At 46.5% G+C, this 25,804-nt stretch overlaps 1 protein-coding gene across 3 annotated transcripts in view; it reads right to left on the reverse strand.

Annotated features, from left to right (window-relative positions):
• Nucleotides 1-25,804, reverse strand: part of ICE1 (interactor of little elongation complex ELL subunit 1) — a 352,896-nt gene that overhangs the window by 70,646 nt on the left and 256,446 nt on the right. For all 3 annotated transcript variants that reach the window (XM_030209647.1, XM_030209639.1, XM_030209656.1), the window contains one exon: nt 7,280-12,337. In XM_030209647.1, coding sequence (XP_030065507.1) covers nt 7,280-12,337 — 5,058 coding nt within the window. The remainder of the gene's footprint in view (nt 1-7,279; nt 12,338-25,804) is intronic.

The following is a 25,804-nucleotide window of genomic DNA, read 5'->3' on the forward strand; positions in this document are numbered from 1 at the left end:
GCGAAGCCAGGGAAGCACCCTTCAGGCGGCCCCTGAAGCAAGCCAGAGCCGCTACCTGGACTTTAAGGGAACTGAGCGACAGGCCTTTCTCCAGACCTTCTTGCAGGAACGCCAACACTGAAGAAATTGGAGCAGTGAAGGGAGAAATTGAGCCTGCTTCACACCACGCTGCAAAGATACGCCAAACCCTGGCGTAAGCAGTAGAAGTAGAGCGCTTCCTCGCTCTCAGCATAGTGGCGATGACCTTGTCTGAGAAGCCCTTCTTCCTCAGACGCTGCCGCTCAATAGCCAGGCCGTAAGACCAAAGGGGGAGGGATCCTCCATCACCACGGGACCCTGATGTAACAGGCCCTGCTCCACTGACAGCCGCAGAGGATCGTCGACTGAGAGCCTGATCAAGTCCGCATACCAGGGACGCCTGGGCCAATCCGGACCCACCAGGATTACCCTGCCGGGATGCTTTGCCACCCGGTCTAGCACCCTGCCCAACATGGGCCAGGGCGGGAACACATAGAGAAGCTCTTGTGTCGGCCACTGTTGGAGAAGAGCATCTACTCCCAGGGATCGAGGGTCCCGTCCTCTGCTGAAAAAGCGCGGCACTTGGCAATTGGCCGATGACGCCATCAGATCTAGGCTCGGCTGGCCCCAGCGCTTCGTGATGTCCAAGAACGCCTGAGCAGATAGCTGCCACTCTCCGGGCTCCAAGGTATGGCGACTGAGAAAGTCCGCCTTGACATTCATGACTCCGGCAATGTGGGCCGCTGAAAGCTGCTCCAGGTTCACTTCCGCCCACTGGCAAAGATTCATAGCCTCCTTGGCTAGAGGGGCGCTCTTGGTACCTCCCTGGCGGTTGACATAGGCCACAGCCGTGGCATTGTCCGACAGGACCCGTACAGGCTTCAACACCAGTACCGGGATGAACTCCAAAAGCGCCAACCGAATGGCTCTGAGTTCCAGGAGGTTGATAGACCACTTTGCCTCTGCAGGAGACCAGAGCCCCTGCGCTGTCCTTCCCAAGCAGTGGGCTCCCCAGCCCGACAACGAGGCGTCCGTCGTGACGACAATCCACTCTGGGGTCACCAGAGGCATTCCCGCAGACAACTTGTCTGTCTGCATCCACCAGCTCAGCGCCTTGCGCACTGCTGGGTCCACGGGAAGGCACACAGCATAATCCTCCGACATCGGAGTCCAGCGCTGCAGCAAAGAGTGTTGAAGTGGTCTCATATGAGCCCTGGCCCAGGGCACTACTTCCATCGTGGCCGTCATAGAGCCCAACAGCTGCACATAGTCCCAAGCCCGAAGGGGAGAGGCTACTAGGAACTGGTCCACCTGAGCCTGAAGTTTGACAATCCGATTGTCTGGCAGGAACACTCTGCCCACTTGGGTGTCGAATCGAACTCCCAGGTACTCCAGGGACTGAGTCGGGCGCAGCTGGCTCTTCTCCCAGTTGATGATCCATCCCAGGGAGCTCAAAAGCGCAACTACCCGGTCCACAGCTTTGCCGCACTCTGCATAAGAGGGGGCTCGGATCAACCAGTCGTCCAGATAAGGATGGACTTGTACCCCTTCCTTTCGTAGGAAGGCCGCGATGACCACCATTACTTTGGAAAAGGTCCGCGGAGCAGTAGCCAACCCGAAAGGGAGGGCTCTGAACTGGAAGTGTCGTCCCAGGACTGCAAAACGCAGAAAGCGTTGATGAGGAGGCCAGATGGGAATATGCAGGTACGCTTCCTTGATGTCCAAGGATGCCAGGAACTCTCCTGCCTTCACTGCCGCTATAACAGAGCGGAGAGTCTCCATGCGAAAGTGCCGCACTTTCAAGGCCCGATTGACCCCTTTGAGGTCGAGGATAGGCCGGACAGAACCTCCTTTCTTTGGCACCACAAAGTAAATGGAGTAACGTCCCTTGCCAAGCTGACTTTCTGGCACCGGAACGACCGCGCCCAGGCGGATCAGATTGTCCAAGGTCTGCTGCACTGCCACAGCTTTGACCGGAGACTTGCAGGGAGAGAGTACAAACCCGTCTTTTAAGGGTCGGCAGAACTCTAGTTTGTAGCCGTCTCTGATGACTTCCAGCACCCACGCGTCTGAAGTTATTGTGGTCCACTCGCCCAGAAACGAGGACAGCCGTCCTCCAATCTGCACTGGGGCGTGGACCAAGACCCCGTCATTGGGTACGAGACCCTGGGGGAGGACCGGAGGGAGCACCTCCGGGACGGCGGTCTCTGCGAAAGGAATGCTGCTTGGGGGAGAAATTCCTCTTGAAGGAAGAGGGGGCAGAGCCCGACTTGCCCGGGCGGTACCGACGGGCTTCCTGCAACCGTCCTCTGGAGGTACCGGGACGAGTACTAGCCCGAGCCCTGACCTCTGGTAATTTCTTGCCCTTAGACGTGCCGAGATCGGTCACGATTTTGTCCAGCTCGACCCCAAAGAGCAGCTTGCCTTTAAAAGGCAACCTAGCCAGGCGGGATTTAGAGGCGTGGTCAGCAGACCAATGTTTCAGCCAAAGCCACCGCCGCGCAGAGATTGTCTGAGCCATGCCTTTCGCTGAGGCCCTCAAGACATCATACAGCAAGTCTGCCAAATAGGCTAAGCCCGATTCCAGGGCCGGCCAATCAGCCCTCAAGGAATGATCCGAGGGGGAAGCCCGCTGCACCATAGTCAGGCACGCCCTGGCCACATAGGAGCCGCAAACTGAGGCCTGCAAACATAAAGCAGCCGCCTCAAAGGACGACCTTAAGGCCGCCTCCAATCTTCTGTCTTGGGCGTCCTTTAGGGCCGTGCCACCTTCCACCGGCAACGCCGTTTTCTTAGTCACCGCAGTGATTAAAGAATCCACGGTAGGCCACAGATAGGCCTCACGTTCACTCACAGCCAAAGGATAGAGGCGGGACATAGCCCTAGCCAATTTAAGGCTCGCTTCTGGGACATCCCATTGAGCCGAAATTAAGGTGTGCATGGCATCATGCACGTGGAAGGTTCTAGGCGGGCGCTTCGTCCCCAGCATAATGGCAGAGCCAACAGGGGCTGAGGGAGAGACGTCCTCCGGAGAGGAAATCTTCAAAGTGTCCATGGCCTGTAACAACAGGTTGGGCAAATCCTCTGGGCTAAAAAGCCGCGCTGCAGAGGGGTCATCCGCTCCATCCGAGCGGGGATCCGTCTCCTCCAAGGAATCCGCAAAGGACCGTTGGGAGACCTCAGACACGCTGCCCTCATCTACATCGGAGGAGACAAATTCCTCCAAGGCCTGGGAATCAACCCGAGGGCGTTTACCTCTGGGAACCTCAACCTCTTTACCAGACGAGGGAGCAGGGGCAGCGTTATGCATGAGGAAGGCCTGATGCAGCAGCAAAACAAACTCGGGGGAGAAACCCCCCAGACTGTGCACTTCCGCAGTCTGGGCAACAGCCCTAGACGCACCCTCAACCGGCGCTCGCAATAGCGGGGGAGAGACATGCTGCGCATCCAAAATGGCGTCCGGCGCGAAACTCCGCGAAGGAGCCGCGCGGGAAGAACGGCTGTTAACTTTAGCCGCTTCTGTGCCGTCGCCCAAATTAAGGGCGTTCATGGCATTAATGTCTCCAACCTCAAGGGCGGCCCAAGAAGAAGCCGTCCGAGCCGCGTGGCCGGCCAAGATGGCGGAGGCGAGGAGCGGGGGATGGGCGTTTATGGCGGGAAAAACCGCCACGCCGGAGGAAGGACCGGGACATTCATCGGTCACGAAACTGTCACCCAACAAGGGCGAATCAGGCTTGAAGACCCCCGCATCCCCTCTAGAAGCGCTCAAGCGACCCGGGGAGCGACCCTTTGCGCCCTCGCCCTCCGACGCCATATGCCACGAGGAGAAGAATCGGGGAACCCCCTGCCCGCTATAAAAAGGTAAAAATTACCTGCTGTCCGCTCCGAGTTGTAACGACCTGGTGTCCCAGTGAGTAGCTGCAATAGACGCTTAATAAACGTCGAAATAAACGCCTTTAAGGACGTTCAAAATTTTTTTTTTTTTTTTTAACGGAGCCAGCGGGAGGGGGGAGAAAAGGAGGGACCTGGCACCACCAGGTTTGCACTTGCTCATAAGAGCCCTCAACCCCAGGCACTCAACAAAACCTAAAAATTAGGCTTGGAGGCCTAGCCAGAGCTGCTGCTGTGTGTGACCACCACCTGCTGAGATAGAGAACATACTGAGGAGTTTCCGGCAGCACATGACCACATATAGGGAGGCAAAAGTTTGCTCTCTATCTCCACCTGCTGGTAGATGGACACAACCCACCAGTCTATGGATTGATCAGCTTGATGATATGGAAGGGCCCTTTTACTAAGCCGCATAGGTGTGTACATACATCCCAGGCACTTCAATTTGGAGCTACCGCATGGCCAAGGCAGTAATTTTGTTTTTTACATCTGTGCGTTATGCATGCCGGAAAATAATTTTTATTTTCCTGCACGCAGCGGGAAACCAGGTGGTAATTGTCATTCTATGTGCATAGAAGATTACCACACAGTTACCGTGTGCGACTTTACCGCTAAGTCAATGGGTAGTGGTAAGGTCTCAGACCCAAAATGGACGCACCAATTTTAATTTTTCCACACGTCCATTTTCAGCAAAAATTTTAAAAAAGGCACATCCAAAACGTGAGCCTACACTAGCACAGCTGATTTTTCAGTGCACCTTAGTAAAAATACCCCTAAATGGTCTTTATTGAGGAATCTTGAAAGAAACTGTATTTAAAGATGACGATAGTTTACACCTTAGATTTAGTATTAGTAATCTGTAACCCATTAACATCATCATCGATAATACCTGAAGATTGGAAAGTAGCCAACATAATGCCAACTGTTATGTTTCAGGGGTGATCCAAGAATCTACAGGTGACTGAGCCTAATGTCTGAATATCCTGTAAAAGGGTTATTTGGCTAGATGGATCTTTGGTCTGGCCCAGTACTGCAACTCATATATTCTTAAGAGTCTGTTACATGCAAAGTTGCTGCTCATTGAAAAAGCTATGCACAGGAATCGCTGATGTGCCCTTTCAGTGTCAATGAACTTTAGACGTTCAAACACAGAAATCCCAGCCTCTGATTCCTGTTGCAAAAGAAAAGGAACCTCCCAGACCAGGAACTGAACAAACCTCATACAAGAAACAGCCTCATAAAGAAACTCATTACAAGTAGTAGGAGTTGGCTCATAAATAATTCTTGCCAAGACCAATCCCCCCTCCTGAGAAGATTATCCAGCTATGGATAATCTACAAGGTAACTTTTGAGAGTTTTCTGATCTCAAGAGAAAATGTGGCAAAGAATGTCCTCCCTGTGGAGAGACTATGGGATGCTAGGAGGAATGTGCAGGAATAATTCTTATAGACTGTAGTAGCCCTGGACAAAGTCACCGAATAACTTACAAAAACACTCATCTGTCACTATGTCTAGCATTGCTGCTAATAACAAAGGCTTCACTTTTTGAGCTTAAATGGAGAGTTGTAGTGCAGAAGATATCCTGGGTTGTTATGCAGAAGAGGCCTGTGCTAGGATTGTCAAACAATACATTACCTGCCCTGGATAAATCACTGTGTAAAGAAAGGCATGGCACTGCACTGGACTCTAAAATGACCTGTGCTGAAGTGACTGCTTCTGTGCTGGAAACCGCCAAACCTACTGCATCGATGGCAGTGGGCAGTGCTGTGTTGTCCTTGATGTACGTAGGGCAGTAAGGATATGATGTCTACTAGTGGTTAGTCATAGAACTCCGGATGCCATCATGGCTAAAAGAACAGCTCATTTCCATCACTTCAGAGAACAGCTTAGGAGCTGCATTGTGCACAGATTAGTTTGCAATTGCATCATAGACATCCGTGCAATAAATTGAGAAGTTTCAGCCAAAACCAGAGCTAAGCCAGAGGATCCATGGCCCCATTGCTTCATGACTGCATCTTTGAAGTCACTGAACAGAGAAGTAAAGGCAACATCCACAGAGGAAGACATATTTGAGTGTGCAGAAGTTCTTAACTCTTGTCTAAGCAAAAGCTTTATTTCTACCTTATAATCATTACACAGAAGTGATCTTTTCAGCCTGACTATAATCGACTCAAACAAGTCTTAAGTGCCAACAAAAAGTTAAAATATTAAAGCACAAATTATTTTTTTTAACAAACAAGATGAGGAAAAACTTCAAAAATATGGGGAAAGTTTTCTTTCCATGTGCACTTGGCAAAGCAGAAAAAACAAAACCGTGGGGATTGAGGAGATTGCTGTATATGCTCAGAAATTTACAGTTGTTTATGAACTCTGGGAGAGCTGCTCTATCCAAGTGCCATGCAATGTCAGTATCCACTTCTGCACATAATTATATCCAGTTCTTTGATGGAGAATGCCTTATAAACCTAAAGCTGTTCCAGTGGCATAGCCACAAATGGGCCTGGGTTGGGTGGACACTCCAGGCCTATCCATTCTGGCAGCAGTGCCTCTCTCCCTCTCCTCCACCAACAGTCCCCTCTCTCTGAACGCCCCCTCCCGTCATTCTCCAGTATACCTCTGAGGCGTTGCCAGTGGCAGCAGCAATTCATATTCACTGCCTGTGCCAGCCCCACAAACGTCCCTCTGCTGCGTCCCACTGGTGAGGAAACATGAACTGATGCCTCAGAGGTACACAGGGGAGGGAAAAGGGGTTCAGAGAAGAGAGTTGCTGGGCCGTGGGTGGGGTGGAGGGGACAGATAAAGACACACTGGGTGCAAAGGGGGTTGGAGGGAGATGTGTTGGATGGAGGGGAAGGCTTAAAAACAAAAAACCTGTACATTTTATATCTATGGAGTGGGGAAGGGGGTTTAGGATGAGCAGGGGAGATTCTGAGCTACAAGGGGGAGTGGGGTCAGAAGAGCCCCAAAACAGCAGATCTGGCTACACTGCTGAGCTGGTCATATATGACAAAAGCAATAGTAATTATGTGATATCAGAAGTTGAATAATCCATTTTCAACATGCAATATCTGAAGAATGTATTTGACAACATCCAGAAGAACATGAATAAGAACATGAATAAGTCATGTTTTCCCAGAGATGGTCTCATACATGTCATCTCAACTAGAAAAATGCACAGGTGTTACCATTTTTACACTTAGTAAAAGTGCAAGCACACCATTTTATAATTTTTTTTTAAGGCACAAGACACATACAAACTGATCCACTCTACCACCAGTCCCATCACACAAACTTCTATAGATGTTAATCAAGCTATAAATGAAGAACTGCATCTACATCTATTTCTCCAAAAACAAAAATGAGAACTTACTTTCTTTGAAACTGTGAATTCATAGACCACTCGTTTCTCTTCATCTCTCATCACTGGCACCTTGGAAATATTCCCCACAAAAATATGACTACGAATGACAGGAAACAGATCAAAACAGGATTCTCCTATTGTCCTTAGAGCATTATTTACTACTTCATTTAGATCACCATTCTCATGCATCAGGGATGGCAATTCAGAGCCAGATTCATCAATTGATTTGTGATGTATTGAACCATTACAGTCAATGCTACTAGCTTCATTTTGTAATCTGGAATCACATTCTTCAAAGGTATCAGTCTCTGCAACTTTTTTGATAAACTCTTTGCATGGTGACTCACTGTCCAAGCGTAGTCTTTTAGCACTTTTTGGCATGGATGTTGCCATTAGAGATCTCTTCCCATTATGACTCAATAAATTAGATGACTGCACACCCTCAAAATCTCTTGGACTGTCTTCACTAATGCCATTATTGGAGTTACCTCTTGTCTTCATAAAAGCTGTGGAAGTTGATGTGATAGCTTTGAATCCTGTGATCTGATTTACAGGCCCTGATAAACTCTTAGAATCTAGAGAGGCACACCTGTTAAGCTGAATATTACCTTTAAGGATGTTTAACGTTCTTGCCCTGGCAGACAGCTCAGGATACATTGTATCCAGAATCTTAACAGAGTTTTCCTGCGGTATACCTGGCATCAAGCTATTCCCTGCAGAGGTAGGAAGTCTTCCAGGTACAGGAAGGGCATGCTTGGGTGTTGCTGAGCAAAACTGCAACGGTGAGGATAAAATTCTCCTACTGAGTATGTCTGAGGGAGAAGGTGTTTCAAGTACTGGAGATTTGTATTTTGGGTCATCTGACAATGGTGACACTAGTGGAGGAGCTGGAGTTTCACATAATGGGGCAATTAAATCATCAAGAGGTGATGGCACAGACAATTTACTAGATTTGGATACTATGGGGAAGAAGGAATGCAGATTTCTTGGAGGAGTGGCTATCAGAGGAGGAAGCAAAGGTGGCAATGGTGGACCCATTTCTGACCTAACTTTACTTATAGTGTCCGGAGAAGGGTTTCGTGCTGTAGATGTGTCAACATTTGCCAACACTGGCTGATTTCCTTGGCTATGAAGAGTCATTACTTTATCTTTGGGAACCTTACCTGATAGTCGGCCCCTATTTGCTTCACTTCGTATTTTAGTAGAAATTTTTGAAACGTTTGCTTGCTCCTGGCTCTTATGCTTAAACCCACTGCTTTTTCTATTTTTAGACAAAACATCTCCAAATGATTCTACCTCTACAGTACTGTATTTCTCCTCAAATATTTGTTTATATGGATCAGGAACATAAGTAACTTCTCTAGAGTCAGATGTTTCATCAGTTCTTGGTAGATTCCATATGCATTTCTTATCAAAATTTCTTATTTTGTCACTTTTTTGGAAACCTTTCTGGGTATCAGCATGGTTGTCATCACAAGCCAATGGCAGAACATGCTTTGCTTGTAAATGGGGACGAGGAGAAAGAGTTTCTCTCGTTTTGTCATTTAACTCTCCTTTACAGGCTGCATTTTGAGGACTTGTAACTTCTGCAACAGTTTGGCTATCTGTAACTTGCCCTGTGTTTAATGTAAGTTTTTCTTCACCCAACATTAGACCAATAGATTTACTATTTACAAGAAGTTCATTTTCCATTTTGGTATGCTCTAATATCTGATGCTGTGATATATTAACCTCTGAAATACCCTGATTTGTTGACTTTACTGATGTTTCTCTTAATGTTACAGAAAGTTCTACAGATGGAGATGAGGTGTCATCAAACGAATGCTTGGTTACATTTGATAATTCTTCATGTTTTATTTCCTGAATATTTTTCACAGAACTGTGTGACGCATATACATCTGATGTGACAAATAAAGGCTTTTCTTCTAGTTCACCTTCAATGCCGATTTCTTTATGACCACACACTTCTATAATAGGTGGAACATCATTAAGAACGAGAGGTGATATTTCAGATGATACAGTGACCTCTTGTACAACAGCTGACATGTTACTTGTGCTTAATGGAAATGGGATTTCAAAGCCATTAATGCTAATGTTCATGTGTCTCTGAAATTCTGACACCTTGGAGTTATTGGTAGTTCTCTCTTTTTCTTCGGTGACCAAACCGCACTTTATAAGATGACTTGCACAGTTCACCTTTCTTAAAGGGCAATTGTCTTCCTCTAGATCATCGTATTCATTCTCTTTGCAAATCGTATCTGCATCCAACTGCTTTTCACTAGATATACCTGAAGTATTTATTTTGTTCTCGCTTTTCTTAACTTTTGCTTTCTCTGTATATTCTAAGACAGATTTTGCCAAAGTGTATACTTTCATTTGATTTCCGTTAAGAGGACTAGTGTAAGGATTTCCATTTCTCACAGGAATTTTATTAGACCTATCCTTTTCAATTGTTTCTTTTATGTTCTGTTCATAAACAAAATCTTCATTTACCTTTACTATTAGAGGATCAGTGCACATTTGAATTGCATGGTCTTTTGCATCACAGCATACACCACCTGTATGAGAAGTGCCATGCTTTCCAAGTGGCTTATGTGGTTCTTGTTTAACAGCTTGTTGCCTTGATCCATTTTCAGTTTCTAGTTCACTATTGCCTTCACAACCAAGGCTGGTATTAAATTGCTTGAATTTGCTGATTCCTAAACCATGCCCTTTTTCTGTGTCATCTTCTAGTTGTCCAAAAAGATGACTACATGCAGTTTGTTTTCCATCCTCTCTGCTGCAGTAGCAGTCAACCCAACCTAGGTGTGTAGTGATAGAAGCAACTCCTCTGCAGTTTGATTTTACAGTTTCAGTAGACACTAACTGAATGCTATGTAGGCTATCACCATCAGTGGCTGTAACAGCATCTTCAGTGCCAGATTGCATTTCTTCTTTACACATGCTATTTCCTTCAATACTATACACTGGAATTAACTGTTCTTTGTTAGCTCTAATTTCTGAAAAGAACAGCTTGTTTTTATCAGAAAATTCATGTGTCTGCTCAGGTTGTTCCATGGTGCTTTTCTCTTGACCAAGTCCAATAACCACAATATCTAGATTTTTATCAAGATCAGAATTTTGTGGTAACATGCTGTTAGACTGTACTTTATTTAATTCAGCATTCATTCTATTACTAGAAAAATATTCTGTTTCAACACAAACTTCTGAATCATTTACAACTGACTGTGCATGAGAAATGACAGCTTGCTTGGACTCAACTGCTGGAATTCTTTCAGCAATAACTTTGTTGGTTTTTAATTGCTCCTTGTTTTTCTCTGGCAAACTTTTTGAATAAAGTGGTAAATGCTCATCTGCAACATCAGACTCTAAGGATTCAATACCATTTTTCGTAGCACTTGGAAACAATGATATGTGTCTAGTCATAACACATGTGCTTAGGGCACTGTTGCTTTCAGCAGTGAGCACTTGATTCTCTGATACATAATGCAGATTTGCTGTTGCCTCATATTCAACTAGCTCATTTTTTCCCTTCATATCTTTTGGGGGTAATATATGTACTGCAATAGCTTTGCCTTGTGTTTGCAATGGCTTCCTTTCTTTGTCAGGATCATGCTTAGATTTAAAAAGCAGTCTGCCTTGTTCCTGAGAAGTTAAAAATTCATTAACTCTAGACTCTGGTAGGTTACTACTCTCAATCATTTCTGCAGTTTTCTGTTGTTCATTCTTCTCATGTGGCTGTTCAACTGTTCCACACGTGTATGCGCTATGTGTTGCCTCTTCATTTGGCCTTGAATCTGTTTCTTTTTCCGTAAATGATACAATAGATTCACATTTGATTACACTGACATCCAGTATATCTATTGATACATCTTTTCCTGCATTATTTATTTCCAGTTGGTTTGATGAATAGTCATGTTCAGTTTGCAAAGTTTCTGTGACTTTTTCTTCAAAATTATCTAACTCAGTGGGAACACTTTTAATTTTATTATCTGACTCACCAGTTTGCATTCCTTCACACTGATGCTGACATAATGTTATGCTTTCTCCTCCAGAAACTTGAGTTGAGTCAAAATTAAAAGTCAGTCTTGTGCCCTTCTCTTTATTTTCCTCTGACTCACTACTTGTAATTGATTGGCGTCCTTGGTTCCTTGTACTCAATGGAGTGAACATATTTTTCACAGTCAAAACTGGCTCATACTTTCCTTCTTCCTTTAGAGACGATTTATATTCATTAAGTTTTATTTGTACATTTTCTGAAGCCACTGACTCACAAGATGATATATCCAAAGGCTCATGGTTTCTAAGTACAAATTCAGGTAGCATGACTGTTTCTTCAGTTTGTATTCTTTCCTTCTCTCTCGCTTCTGCATGGTTTGATTTAGACTCCTCTAGTTTACTTGATACTTTTCCCTTGGTTTCTCTGAGTTCATTAGATGTTTCTTGCAAGTGTTTAAGATTAACAGATGTACTGTCATTTGCAAAGATTGTTTCCGTAGATTGCTCTGATTCATCAGGTTTTTCTTTCAAAACATCAAGATTCTCACTGTCTTTATTTGTAAAATCTGTATGCTCAGACTGTACAGGTTCATCATGTGTTTGTACTAAATGATCAGAGTCAGCAATCATTTCTTCAGTAGCTAAAATACTCTCATCAGACTGCAAAGTCTCTGTGAATTGGCTCACTTCAGGTCTGTGTGTTTTACAAACAGTGTCTGCCACAGCAACTTCCATGAGCTCAGTACACATTATCAAATGTTCTGCACTAACTGAACTATGTTCATTTGAAGCATCTGTTTCGATCACTCTCTCCTTAAAGTAAGTCATCGTGTCTGCCAAACTGTCAGAGGTAAGTCTCTCTTCATTTCCTTCTAACTTACTGCTTCTGTTTCTACCATGTACTGGTTCAGATAGTTGCTCAATGCTGTCAGATCGCTTACTGACACAGAGAAAAGCAAAATTATTTTGTGGTTCAGATATTTTGCTTTCTGAAAGATCTTCCATACTTAATCCACTTTGATCAGATTCTTCATCAGTGGAATCTATCAGTTTTCCAAACATCGCACCCTGCAACACAGTTAAAATGAGTGACAGCATAAGGTGAGAAAAATTCGAACACACTTATCCAATAATATTCTATGCATTACATCACTGGTGATTTTTATTTTGGGGGAGTTCTAAAGGCAAAACTCTACAATAAGCTGTCACCATCCCATCCAACTGTCATCACTAAGCAATAATCACACTTGAGAACAGAGACAGCCTACATTTGCTGCTTTCCTCACACTCTTGCCATCTGTTCACTGCTGCTAGTCAACATCTTATTCCTGCTTGTCTATCAGTGACTCCTCTGAGCCCTGCTTCCACTTACCTCATTTATCAGTACCTCTGACAAAACAGCATTAAAGCTACACAATTTTGAGGCTTATTCTGTAAGGAATAGACACTCCAGGTTGTTCTGGATAAGAGGAATGAAACTTCCACTTACTTTGGTGTGACAGTCATCCCACACATACAGAGATAAGCAGTGATTTAACTGAAGTGGTGTGCTTGTTCCTCCACCTTTGCGTGATTTCCCTTTACACATTTTGCCTAACTTTAGGTGCAATGTTATAGAATGAGGGGGTAAATCACTGTGAAATGTGTGTCAAGAAATGTTTAAATTATGTGAGAAAATCCATTGGGGAAGTATGAACATATGATAAATTAATGCAAGTAAGACACTTGCTAATGAAAGTAGTGTAAATGCAAGTGCATGGTGAAAAACATTAAAGAAGGTGCTGAAACCACCACCGTTTGATGAAATGTAAACACTGAGACATCATAAAGATGGGAAAAACAATAGTGGCAGGTATAAAATGGAACGCTTGAAAAAGCCATGTACTGTGGGGGAAAAGTAGTAAAACGGCATCAAGCTACAAAAAAATAAAAATAAAGGTGTGAATGAAAATGGAGTGGACACAAACACTTGCCTATAAAAAGAATTAAATATCTGCAGTGCGACAAAGCAATGTGTCTAAGAATGTTAAAAACACCAGTGCAAGTAAATAGAGTAAAACATCATAAAATAATGCAAACATGATGCGTACTTCATGCCATAGGGCAGGTACTCAAATAATGGAGCTGTATGGAATGTGTAAACACTGAAAGACTGTACAGATGGAGAGAACAGTGGTACAATAATGAGAAAAAATGAATTAGCACAATAGTACATGCTTCAAGCCAAAAGCACAATAACCACCGAAAAAATGAAAGTAAGCATCATAACTGAATAAAGAAACAGGAAAAAAAGCGAGGTTACTAACCTGTAGCAGGTATTCTCCGAGGACAGCAGGCTGATTGTTCTCACGATTGGGTGACGTCCACGGCAGCCCCAGGATCGGAAGATCTTCCTAGCAACAGAAGTTTGCTAGCTCTCGCGTGATCGTCTTCCTGCCTGAACGCAAGCGTGCTCGCCAGTCCAGTAAATAGCAAAAACAAGAGAAGACACAACTCCAAAGGGGAGGCGGGCGGGTTTGTGAGAACAATCAGCCTGCTGTCCTCGGAGAATACTTGCTACAAGTTAGTAACCTCGCTTTCTCCAAGGACAAGCAGGCTGCTTGTTCTCACGATTGGGGTATCCCTAGCCCCCAGGCTCACTCAAAACAACAAACATTGGTCAATTGGACCTCGCAACAGCGAGGACATAACTGAGATTGACCTAAATAGAACCAACTAACTGAGAAGCCTGGAACAGAATTCGCACCCTTGCAAATCTCTTCAATAGTGGCTGACTTCAAGTGGGCCACTGACGCTGCCATGGCTTGAACACTATGAGCCGTGACATGGCCCTCAAGAGTCAGTCCAGCCTGGGCATAAGTGAAGGAAATGCAATCTGCTAGCCAATTTGCGACAGTGTGTTTCCCGACAGCCACTCCCCTTCTACTGGGGTCAAAAGAAACAAACAATTGGGCGGACTGTCTGTGTGGGCTTGTCTGCTCCAGATAGAAGGCCAATGCTCGCTTGCAGTCCAATGTGAGGCCGGGGAAAGAATGTTGGCAAGACGACTGACTGGTTAAGATGGAACTCCGACACCACCATTGGCAAGAACTTAGGGTGAGTGCGGAGGACTACTCTGTTATGATGAAATTTGGTATAAGGAGCATGAGCTACTAAGGCCTGAAGCTCACTGACTCTACGAGCTGAAGTGACTGCCACCAAGAAAATGACCTTCCAGGTCAAGTACTTCAGATAGCAAGAATTCAGTGGCTCAAAAGGAGGTTTCATCAGCTGGGTGAGAACGACATTGAGATCCCATAACACTGTAGGAGGCTTGATAGGGGGCTTAGACAAAAGCAAACCTCTCATGAAGCGAACAACTAAAGGCTGTCCCGAGATAGGCTTACCCTCTACATGATAATGGAAAGCACTAATCACACTAAGGTGAACTCTTACAGAGTTGGTCTTAAGATCAGACTCGGACAAGTGCAGAAAGTATTCAAGCAGGGTCTGTGCATGACAAGAACAAGGATCTAGGGCCTGGCTGTCACACCAGACTGCAAACCTCTTCCATTTGAAAGCATAACACCTCTTCGTGGAATCTTTCCTGGAAGCAAGAAAGACTCGGGAAATACCCTCAGAAAGACCCAAGGAGGCAAAGTCAATGCTCTCAACATCCAGGCCGTGAGAGCCAGGGACCGGAGGTTGGGATGCAGAAGTGCCCCCTCGTTCTGAGTAATGAGGGTTGGAAAACACTCCAATCTCCACGGTTCTTCGGAGGACAACTCCAGAAGAAGAGGGAACCAGATCTGACGCAGCCAGAATGGAGCAAACAGAATTATGGTCCCAAGATCCTGCTTGAGTTTCAGCAAAGTCTTCCCTACTAAGGGTATGGGAGGATACGCATACAGGAGGCCCTCCCCCCAATGAAAGAGAAAGGCATCCAACGCTAGTCTGCCATGGGCCTGAAGTCTGGAACAGAACTGAGGGACCTTGTGGTTGACCTGAGTGGCAAAAAGATCTACCAAGGGGGTGCCCCACACTTGGAAGATCTTGCGTACTACTCTCGAGTTGAGACCACTCGTGAGGTTGCATTATCCTGCTCAACCTGTCGGCCAGACTGTTGTTTACGCCTGCCAGATACGTGGCTTGGAGAAACATGCCATGCTGGCGAGCCCAAAGCCACATCCTGACGGCTTCCTGACACAGGGGGCGAGATCCGGTGCCCCCTTGCTTGTTGATGTAGTACATAGCAACCTGATTGTCTCTCTGAATTTGAATAATTTGATGAGACAGCCGATCTCTGAAAGCCTTCAGCGCGTTCCAGACCGCTCGCAACTCCCAGGAGGTTGATCTGAAAACCTGTTTCCTGGAGGGACCAACTCCCTTGAGTGTGAAGCCTATCGACATGAGCTCCCCACCCCCCGGAGAGACGCATCCGTTGTCAGCACTTTTTGCGGCTGAGGAATTTGAAAGGGACGTCCCAGGGTCAAATTGGAGCGAATTGTCCACCCATGCAGGGAGGTGAGAAAACTCGTAGACAGTTGGATCACGTCCTCTAGATTTCCCGCAGCTTGAAACCACTGGGAAGCTAGGGTCCATTGAGCTGATCGCATGTGAAGGCGGGCCATGGGAGTCACATGAACTGTGGAGGCCATGTGGCCGAGCAATCTCAACATCTGCCGAGCTGTGATCTGCTGTGACGCTCACACCCAGGAAACAAGGGACAGAAGATTGTCTGTCCTCGCCTCGGGGAGGTAGGCATGAGTCGTCTGGGAGTCCAGCAGAGCTCCTATGAATTCTAGTCTTTGAACTGGAAGAAGGTGGGACTTTGGATAATTTATCACAAACCCTAGTAGCTCCAGGAGTGAATAGTCACCTGCATGGACTGTAGAGCTCCTGCCTCCGAGGTGTTCTTTACCAGCCAATCATCGAGATAAGGGAACACATGCACTCCCAGTCTGCGTAAAGACGCCACCACCACCACCACCACCAGACATTTTGTGAACACCCTGGGCGCAGAGGCGAGGCCAAAGGGAAGCACACAGTACTGAAAGTGCCGTGCTCCCAGGCGGAATCAAAGATACTGTCTGTGAGCTGGCAGTATCGGGATGTGAGTATAGGCGTCCTTTAGGTCCAGAGAGCATAACCAATCATTTTTCTGAATCATGGGAAGAAGGGTGCCCAGGGAAAGCATCCTGAACTTTTCTCGGACCAGATATTTGTTCAGGGCCCATAGGTCTAGGATGGGACGCATCCCCCCTGTTTTCTTTTCCACAAGAAAATACCTGGAATAGAATCACAGCCCTTCCTGACCCGGTGGCACGGGCTTGACCGCATTGGCGCTGAGAAGGGTGGAGAGTTCCTCCGCAAGTACCTGCTTGTGCTGGAAGCTGAAGGACTGAGCTCCCGGAGGGCAATTTGGAGGTTGTGAGATCAAACTGAGGGCGTATCCTAGCTGGACTATTTGAAGAACCCACTGGTCGGAGGTTACAAGAGGCCACCTTTGGTGAAAAAACTTTAACCTCCCTCCGACCGGCAGATCGTCCGGCACAGACACTTTTATCTCAGCTATGCTCGCCTGGAGCCAGTCAAAAACCCGTCCCTTGCTTTTGCTGGGGAGCCACAGGGGCCTGTGGAGTCGCACGCTGTTGATGAGAACGAGCACGCTGGGGCTTAGCCTGAGCAGGCTGGCGGGAAGGAGGATTGTACCTGCGCTTATTGTAAGCATAGGGAGCATTCTTCCGACCCCCGTAAAAACGTCTACCTGAAGAGGTAGATGCTGAAGGCGTCTGGTGGGAGAGCTTGTCGAATGCGGTGTCCCGCTGGTGGAGCTGTTCTACCACCTGTTTGATGCGCTCACCAAAAATGTTATCCCCCCGGCAAGGAGCATCCGCTGCTGGACTCTGTTCTCCAGGTCAGAGGCACGCAGCCATGAGAGTCTGCGTATCACTATACCTTGGGCAGCGGCCCTGGACGCTACATCAAAAGAATCATAGGCACCCCTGGACAGGAATTTCCTACACGCCTTCAGCTGCCTGACCACGTCCTGAAAAGGCTTGGCCTGCTCCGCCGGGGGCTTATCTACCAAGTCCGCCAGCTGCCGCACATTGTTCCGCAAGTGGATGCTCGTGTAGAGCTGGTAGGACTGAATCTTGGACACGAGCATAGCAGAATGATAGGCCTTCCTCCCAAAAGAGTCTAGAGTCTTAGACTCACGCCCCGGGGGCGCTGAAGCGTAATCTCTATTACTCTTGGCTTTCTTGAGACCCGAATCCACAACTCCAGTCATGAGGCAACTGGGTCCTCATCAACTCATAAGTACATAAGTAGTGCCATACTGGGAAAGACCAAAGGTCCATCTAGCTCAGCATCCTGTCACCGACAGTGGCCAATCCAGGTCAAGGGCACCTGGCACGCTCCCCAAACGTAAAAACATTCCAGACAAGTTATACCTAAAAATGCGGAATTTTTCCAAGTCCATTTAATAGCGGTCTATGGACTTGTCCTTTAGGAATCTATCTAACCCCTTTTTAAACTCCGTCAAGCTAACCGCCCGTACCACGTTCTCCGGCAACGAATTCCAGAGTCTAATTACATGTTGGGTGAAGAAAAATTTTCTCCGATTCGTTTTAAATTTACCACACTGTAGCTTCAACTCATGCCCTCTAGTCCTAGTATTTTTGGATAGCATGAACAGTCGCTTCACATCCACCCGATCCATTCCACTCATTATTTTATACACTTCTATCATATCTCCCCTCAGCCGTCTCTTCTCCAAGCTGAAAAGCCCTAGCCTTCTCAGCCTCTCTTCATAGGAAAGTCGTCCCATCCCCACTATCATTTTCGTCGCCCTTCGCTGTACCTTTTCCAATTCTACTATATCTTTTTTGAGATACGGAGACCAGTACTGAACACAATACTCCAGGTGCGGTCGCACCATGGAGCGATACAACGGCATTATAACATCCGCACACCTGGACTCCATACCCTTCCTAATAACACCCAAGATTCTATTCGCTTTCCTAGCCGCAGCAGCACACTGAGCAGAAGGTTTCAGCGTATCATCGACGACGACACCCAGATCCCTTTCTTGATCCGTAACTCCTAACGCGGAACCTTGCAAGACGTAGCTATAGTTCGGGTTCCTCTTACCCACATGCATCACTTTGCACTTGTCAACATTGAACTTCATCTGCCACTTGCACGCCCATTCTCCCAGTCTCGCAAGGTCCTCCTGTAATCGTTCACATTCCTCCTGTGACTTGACGACCCTGAATAATTTTGTGTCATCGGCGAATTTAATTACCTCACTAGTTATTCCCATCTCTAGGTCATTTATAAATACATTAAAAAGCAACGGACCCAGCACAGACCCCTGCGGGACCCCACTAACTACCCTCCTCCACTGAGAATACTGGCCACGCAATCCTACTCTCTGCTTCCTATCTTTCAACCAGTTCTTAATCCATAATAATACCCTACCTCCGATTCCATGACTCTGCAATTTCTTCAGGAGTCTTTCGTGCGGCACTTTGTCAAACGCCTTCTGAAAATCCAGATATACAATATCAACCGGCTCCCCATTGTCCACGTTTGCTTACCCCCTCAAAAAAATGCATTAGATTGGTGAGGCAAGACTTCCCTTCACTAAATCCGTGCTGACTTTGTCTCATCAGTCCATGTTTTTGTATATGCTCTGCAATTTTATTCTTAATAATAGCCTCCACCATCTTGCCCAGCACCGACGTCAGACTCACCGGTCTATAATTTCCCGGATCTCCTCTGGAACCCTTCTTAAAACTCGGAGTAACATTGACTACCCTCCAGTCTTCCGGTACTACACTCGATTTTAGGGACAGATTGCATATTTCTAACAGTAGCTCCGCAAGTTCATTTTTTAGTTCTATTAATACTCTGGGATGAATACCATCAGGTCCCGGTGATTTACTACTCTTCAGCTTGCTGAACTGACCCATTACATCCTCCAAGGTTACAGAGAATTTGTTTAGTTTCTCCGACTCCCCCGCTTCAAATATTCTTTCCGGCACCGGTGTCCCCCCCAAATCCTCCTCGGTGAAGACCGAAGCAAAGAATTCATTTAATTTCTCCGCTACGGCTTTGTCCTCCTTGATCGCCCCTTTAACACCATTTTCGTCCAGCGGCCCAACCGACTCTTTGGCCGGTTTCCTGCTTTTAATGTATCTAAAAAAATTTTTACTATGTATTTTTGCTTCCAACGCTAATTTCTTCTCAAAGTCCTTTTTTGCCCTCCTTATCTCCGCTTTGCATTTGGCTTGGCATTCCTTATGATCTATCCTGTTACTTTCAGTTGGTTCTCTTCTCCACTTTCTGAAGGATTGTTTTTTGGCTCTAATGATTTCCTTTATCTTACTGTTTAGCCACGCCGGCTGACGTTTAGTCTTTTTTCCCTTTTTTCTAATACGTGGAATATATTTGTCCTGAACCTCCAGGATGGTGTTTTTAAACAGCATCCACGCCTGATGCAAGTTTTTTACTCTGCGAGCTGCTCCTTTCAGTCTTTTTTTCACCATTTTTCTCATGGATCCGATACTGGGACTCAACCTTCTTGGGAATGTGGGGGTTACTTAATGGTTTTTCCCAGTTCGCCAACAATGTCTGCTTCAGCACATTATGAAGGGGAACAGTGGACGACTCCTTAGGTGGTGAAGGATAGTCCAGGACCTCGAACATCTCAGCCCTGGGCTCATCCTCAGTAACCACTGGGAAGGGAATGGTCGTACACATTTCCCAGACAAAGGATGAGAACAACAGACTCTCAGGGGAAGAAAGCTTTCTCTCTGGCGAAGGAGTGGGATCGGAGGGAAGACCACAAGACTCCTTGTGAGAGAAATACCTGGTGTCCTCCTCCGCCTCCCACGAGGCCTCACCGTCGGTATCGGACACAAGTTCACGAACTTCAGTCCGAAGCCGAGCCCGTCTCAACGCCGAGGAACCCGGACCTCGATGGCGGTGCCGAGAGGAAGACTCCCGCGCCGGCGGCGACGAAGCTCCCTCCAGCGACGTCGGCAGGGAGTCCTCCTGGGTGGCAGCAGACGCCGATGCCGCAAGCGGTACCAGCGTCGCAGTCCGCACCATGGGCGGAGAGCCAACTGCCACATCTCTTGACGGTACCGCCAGCGCAGGCACCGGCGGTACCGGAGCAGAAGGTCGCAGCAGACCTTCCAGAATTTCTGGAAGTATGGCTCTGAGGCACTCGTCCAGAGTCGCTGTCGAGCAAGGCAGTGGGGGCAGTATCGGCGACGAGCTGAGAACCTGTCTGGGGTGTGGAGGCGGTACCGGGCTGTCCGGAGCACAGCGCATCAATACCTCTTGTATGGAGGGCGAGCGGTCCTCCCAGCGTCGTCGCTTCATGGTTATCAAATCCTTCGGTGACCCGGAGCTCTCAGTACGGTGGCGGGAAGGTGACCGATGGCGGTGCTTCTTCGCCTTCGCTCGAAGCACGCCAGCAGTACCTCCCGGTACCGAAGAGGACGACGTGGAATCCAAACGTTGCCTCGGGGCCGGGTCCGAAGGAGGTCGGTCCCGGGAGGCCTGCACCGCAGGAGCCCTCGAGGAAGGTGGAGACCCACTCGATGGCTCATTGCTACCAGCGTGGGATCTCTGGACAGCCATCAACTGCGCTCCGGACGTTGATGCTCCCTCCGATGCTGACATCGATACCGGCGATGACCTCGGCACTGCTGGCTCCCTTGGCGTCGAAAGACCGGATGATGCTCCGAACAAGATGTTCCACTAAGCCAATTTCGCCGCCTGAGCCCTCTTTGTGCTGGAGGCACAAAGTACAGACGTCCGGGCGATGACCAGCCCCGAGACACTGAAGACACGAAACGTGTCTATCAGCGAGATCGTCCGGTGGCACCGCGTACACTTCTTGACGCCGCTGGCAGGCTTCGATGACATGGGCGGAAAAATCGCGCCGGCGAGGTCAAACGCGATGATGCCGAAAAAAGAGGCACCAAAAAGGGGAAAAGACCCGTAAGGGCAGCGAAAAAGCCGCTTACGCAAAAGAAAGAAAACTTATGGCAGAAAAACAACTATGAAGTAGCGGAAACTTTTTTTTTAGAGAACACACGAGAGTTGAAGAAAACAGCCGAAAAGGCGCAAAATTGCGGCGGGGCCTCTCTGGGGCAGAGAACGAGCGGTACACGTCTGTTCTGAACCGCAGAAAAAGAGAGACTGGCGAGCACGCTCGCTTTCAGGCGGGAAGACGGTCGCGCATGCGCGATGCACGTGGATCACGCGAGAGCTAGCAAACTTCTGTTGCTAGGAAGATCTTCCGTTCCTGGGGCTGCCGTGGATGTCACCCAATCGTGAGAACAAGCGGCCTGCTTGTCCTCGGAGAATAAGATGATACAACTGGGCATGCTTGTTGAGACATTTGGCGGATTGGGTGTTGGGTACGGAGTTTACACCTTGGGCCTTGGAGAGAGATCTTTTCAGTCCCCTTCACCCACATTTGTTTCTCCATATGTCCAATAGATGTATACCTAAACTGTGGAGAAAACACTTTCTTTTACAGGCCATGAGGCATACCTGGCAATCCTTACTTTTGACGTTGCATAAGAACCCTTATTGCATTGATATGATATCATTGACTGGAAATTCCGATTTTGGCCCGGGGTTAGCACAGGGGAGGGTTGCTGAATGGGCGAAGAGTGGTGTGATATATGTAGCGGATATGTTGCAAGAATTGGGAGAGATTAAATCTAGAGAGAATTTTGAAAATATAGTGGGGAGTGTAAATTTGGATGGGTATTTATATTTTCAAGTATATAATTATGTATCCCAACTTAAAGGGGCTAATTGTACCAGAGGGATATATAGAATATTGGAGCAGTTCTTTTTGCCATCAGAGAATGTTCAAATTACAGTCTCGGCGATGTATAGAGCTATAGTTATGGTGAATCCACACAAAAGCTATGGTGATATAGTGCAAAAGTGGACAGCAGAGTTGGAGGTGGAAATACGAGATGGGGACATATTACAAAATCTGAAAGAGATATATGCACATACATATAGCGCAAGACATAGAAAACTTCAATTCAGAATTATTACTACATCATACTTTTTCCCCCAAGCAGGCATATTATGCTGGATTTCTGGGGGAGCCCAAATGTTGTAAATGTGATGACATGGACGTGTCACTGCTTCATATGCTTTGGACGTGTCCATATATATGACTATGATCGAACAGGACATCATGCAATCTTCATCCATTGCGACCCTCCACTTATACCTCATACGATCACTATACAACTTTGTATTTGTTATCCACCGACTGGGCAAACGCCTTTTACAGTACTATGTAAGCCACATTGAGCCTGCAAATAGGTGGGAAAATGTGGGGTACAAATGAAACAAATAAATAAATAAATAAGAGACTTCTGGAATAGGATAATGAGATATTGCGGATACTTACTACATAGAGAGAGCTCCATTTGGCATCCAAGGATATTATGTTAGGAATGGTGGTGGTGGTGGGGGGGGGGGGATAGGAGCCCACTTAGACGGGCAGAGCGCTCGCTGATTTATAAAGCCAATGTCATAGGGAAGCAATGTATCCTACAATATTGGACATAGGAGGTGGCGTCTTCCTTTTGGCATTGGAGGAATGCCTTTCATGCTTTGTTGGCGGTTGAAGCCCGAGATGCCTGAAGCACATTTAATCGAAAGAAAAAATTTTGGCCAACCTTGGAACCATATATCCAATCGTTGCCGGGACGAGCACGTAGTCTGATTCTGAACTCCATGGCACTTTAAGATATAATGGAGGAGAGAGTTTGGATCTTTGCTTGGGGGGGGGGGGGGGGGGGATGGGAGGGGAGGGGATTTAAGGGAAGGGGATAGGTATTGGGGGTAGGAAGCCATAAGAGTTTAGGCTTCCACCTGTCTGTTTGAATGGGTGTTTGTTTGCGGAAGGGGGAGTTAGGGTTTGGTGGTGGGGAAGGAAGAGAGAAGGGGGGTTGGGAGGGAGAGGACAGGTGCCAAGAGTTGGGGGCGGGGGTAGAATAGTGAGACTGAATATGGGAAATATGGTTCACTAGCTGTTAAGAATCACTATCTGCTTTATCAACATGGAATTCTTTAGAGTGCATTGTAATGATATGATGTGGTTGCTAGGTGTGTTTACAGTTATGCTTTGGTGGGTTGGGGGAGGGAAATCACATGTATTGGTAAAAGATTAACTACCTATTAGGTTTTGTATCTGTTATGTTCTCTGTTCAATAAAGATAATGAAATATAAATGTTTCATATTTCTGATACTGTATCATGTTAGTCCTAATATTAGAATTCAATTTCCAATTTTACCTCATCAATTGTAGAGGAGTGTGGTAGCCGTGTTAGTCCACTCTTAAGGTTATCAATAGAAATCAAACAAAATAAAACATGGAAAAGAAAATAAGATGATACCTTTTTTATTGGACATAACTTAATACATTTCTTGATTAGCTTTCGAAGGTTGCCCTTCTTCGTCAGATTGGAAATAAGCAAATGTGCTAGCTGACAGTGTATATAAGTGAAAACATTCAAGTATTACTATGACAGTCTGACAGGGTGGGAGGATGGGGGTGGGTAGGAGGTATGCATGGGGACATCAAAGCATATCATTGATATTCTAACAGGATAGGTGTGGATAGGTGAGGGGAGGGTGATCAACAGAGAAATACAGTTTTATGGTTTATAATGGGCTAGGAACTCCAGATCCTTTTTCTGTTGGGTGTTAAAATATTCAATCATTCTGACTTCAAAGGTCTTACGTTCTTGTATGGTTTTAAAGTTACCTTTCAGGATTCTCACTGTGAAATCACTGATACAGTGTCCTGGTCCTGTAAAATGCTGACCAACAGGGGTGGGAGCCCTACTGGCACCAGTATTGTTCATGTGATGTCTATGTAAAAATGTAACGAAGGATGCTATATTGGAGAAACAGGCCAGATGCTTAAGACAAGATTCAATTGAACGGGTAGATGTGAAGCGTCTGTTCACGCTTTCCAAAAATACTAGGACTAGGGGCATGCGATGAAGCTACAATGTAGTAAATTTAAAACGAATTGGAGAAAATGTTTCTTCACTCAACGTGTAATTAAACTCTGGAATATGTTGCCAGAGAATGTGGTAAAGGCGGTTAGCTTAGCGGAGTTTAAAAAAAGGTTTGGATGGCTTCCTAAAGGAAAAGTCCATAGACCGTTATTAAATGGACTTGGGGAAAATCCACTATTTCTGGGATAAGCAGTATAAAATGTTTTGTACATTTTTGGGATCTTGCCGGGTATTTGTGATCTGGATTGGTCACTGTTGGAAACAGGATGGTGGGCTCGATGGACCTTTGGTCTTTCCCAGTATGGCAATACTTATGTACTTCACATTCTCACAAGTGGGTAGACGATCCCATATCACCCTGGTCAGCATGATACCAAGCAAAAAGGTTTGAGAGAGCCTTCTGGAGCATGAACAGCGCAAAGTGCCTTCCTGCACGCAGCATAACCGCATCTCTTCAGTTAAATACAAAAAGCATAAAAATGAAGTTAAAAAACGAACAGAACTCCAAGGGGAGGTGGGCAGGATTGTGGGAATGTGATGCCTGCTGTCTTCAGAGAATACCTGCTAAAGGTAAGTATTTTCGCTGTCTCCGAGGGCAAGCAGGCCTACATTCTCACAAGTGGGGAATCCCTAGCATCCACTCTCGCCCAAAACAACAAACAGTGGTCAATTGGGTCTCGAAATGGCGAGGACTTAATGCAGATTAACCTGAAACTATATACAAACTATATAAGAGAATAAATTGGGCCTAGGAGGGTGGGCTTGGATTCTAGACCCCAGATTCTGTAACACTGACTGCCCAAACCAACTGTTGCATCAGGTATCCTGCTCAAGGCAGTAGTGAGTTGTGAATGTGTGGACTAAAGACTACGTCACAGCCTTGCAAATCTCCTCAAGGGAGGCTAAGTGGGCCGCTGATGCAGCCATGGTCCTAACATTATGAGCCGTAACACGACCCCCTAAAGTCAGCCTAGCTTGGGCATAAGCAAAGGAAATGCAATCTGCTAGCCAATTGGAAATGGTGCGTTTACTGATGGCGACTCCCTTCTTGTTGGGATCAAAAGAAACAAACAACTGGGAGGACTGACTGAAGGGCTTTGTCCGCTCCATGTAAAAGGCCAACGCTCGCTTGTAGTCCAAGGTGTGCAAGCTGCTTTCGCCAGGATGGGCATAAGGTCGAGGAAAGAATGTAGGCAAGACAATCAACTGGTTCAGATGGAACTCCTACACCACCTACAGCAGGAACTTAGGGTGCTTGTGGAGGACTACTCTGTTGTGATGAAATTTAGTATAAGGAGCATCCACTACTAAGGCCTGAAGCTCACTGACCCTACAAATTGAAGTAACAGCCACCAAGAAAACGACCTTCCAGGTCAAGTACTTCAGATGGCAGAAATTTAGAGGCTCAAAGGGAGCTTCTTCAGCTGGGTGAGAACGATGTTGAGATCCCATGACACTGGAGGTTTGACA

Source organism: Microcaecilia unicolor, chromosome 1, assembly GCF_901765095.1.
Source record: "Microcaecilia unicolor chromosome 1, aMicUni1.1, whole genome shotgun sequence".
Classification (NCBI taxonomy): Eukaryota; Metazoa; Chordata; class Amphibia; order Gymnophiona; family Siphonopidae; genus Microcaecilia; species Microcaecilia unicolor.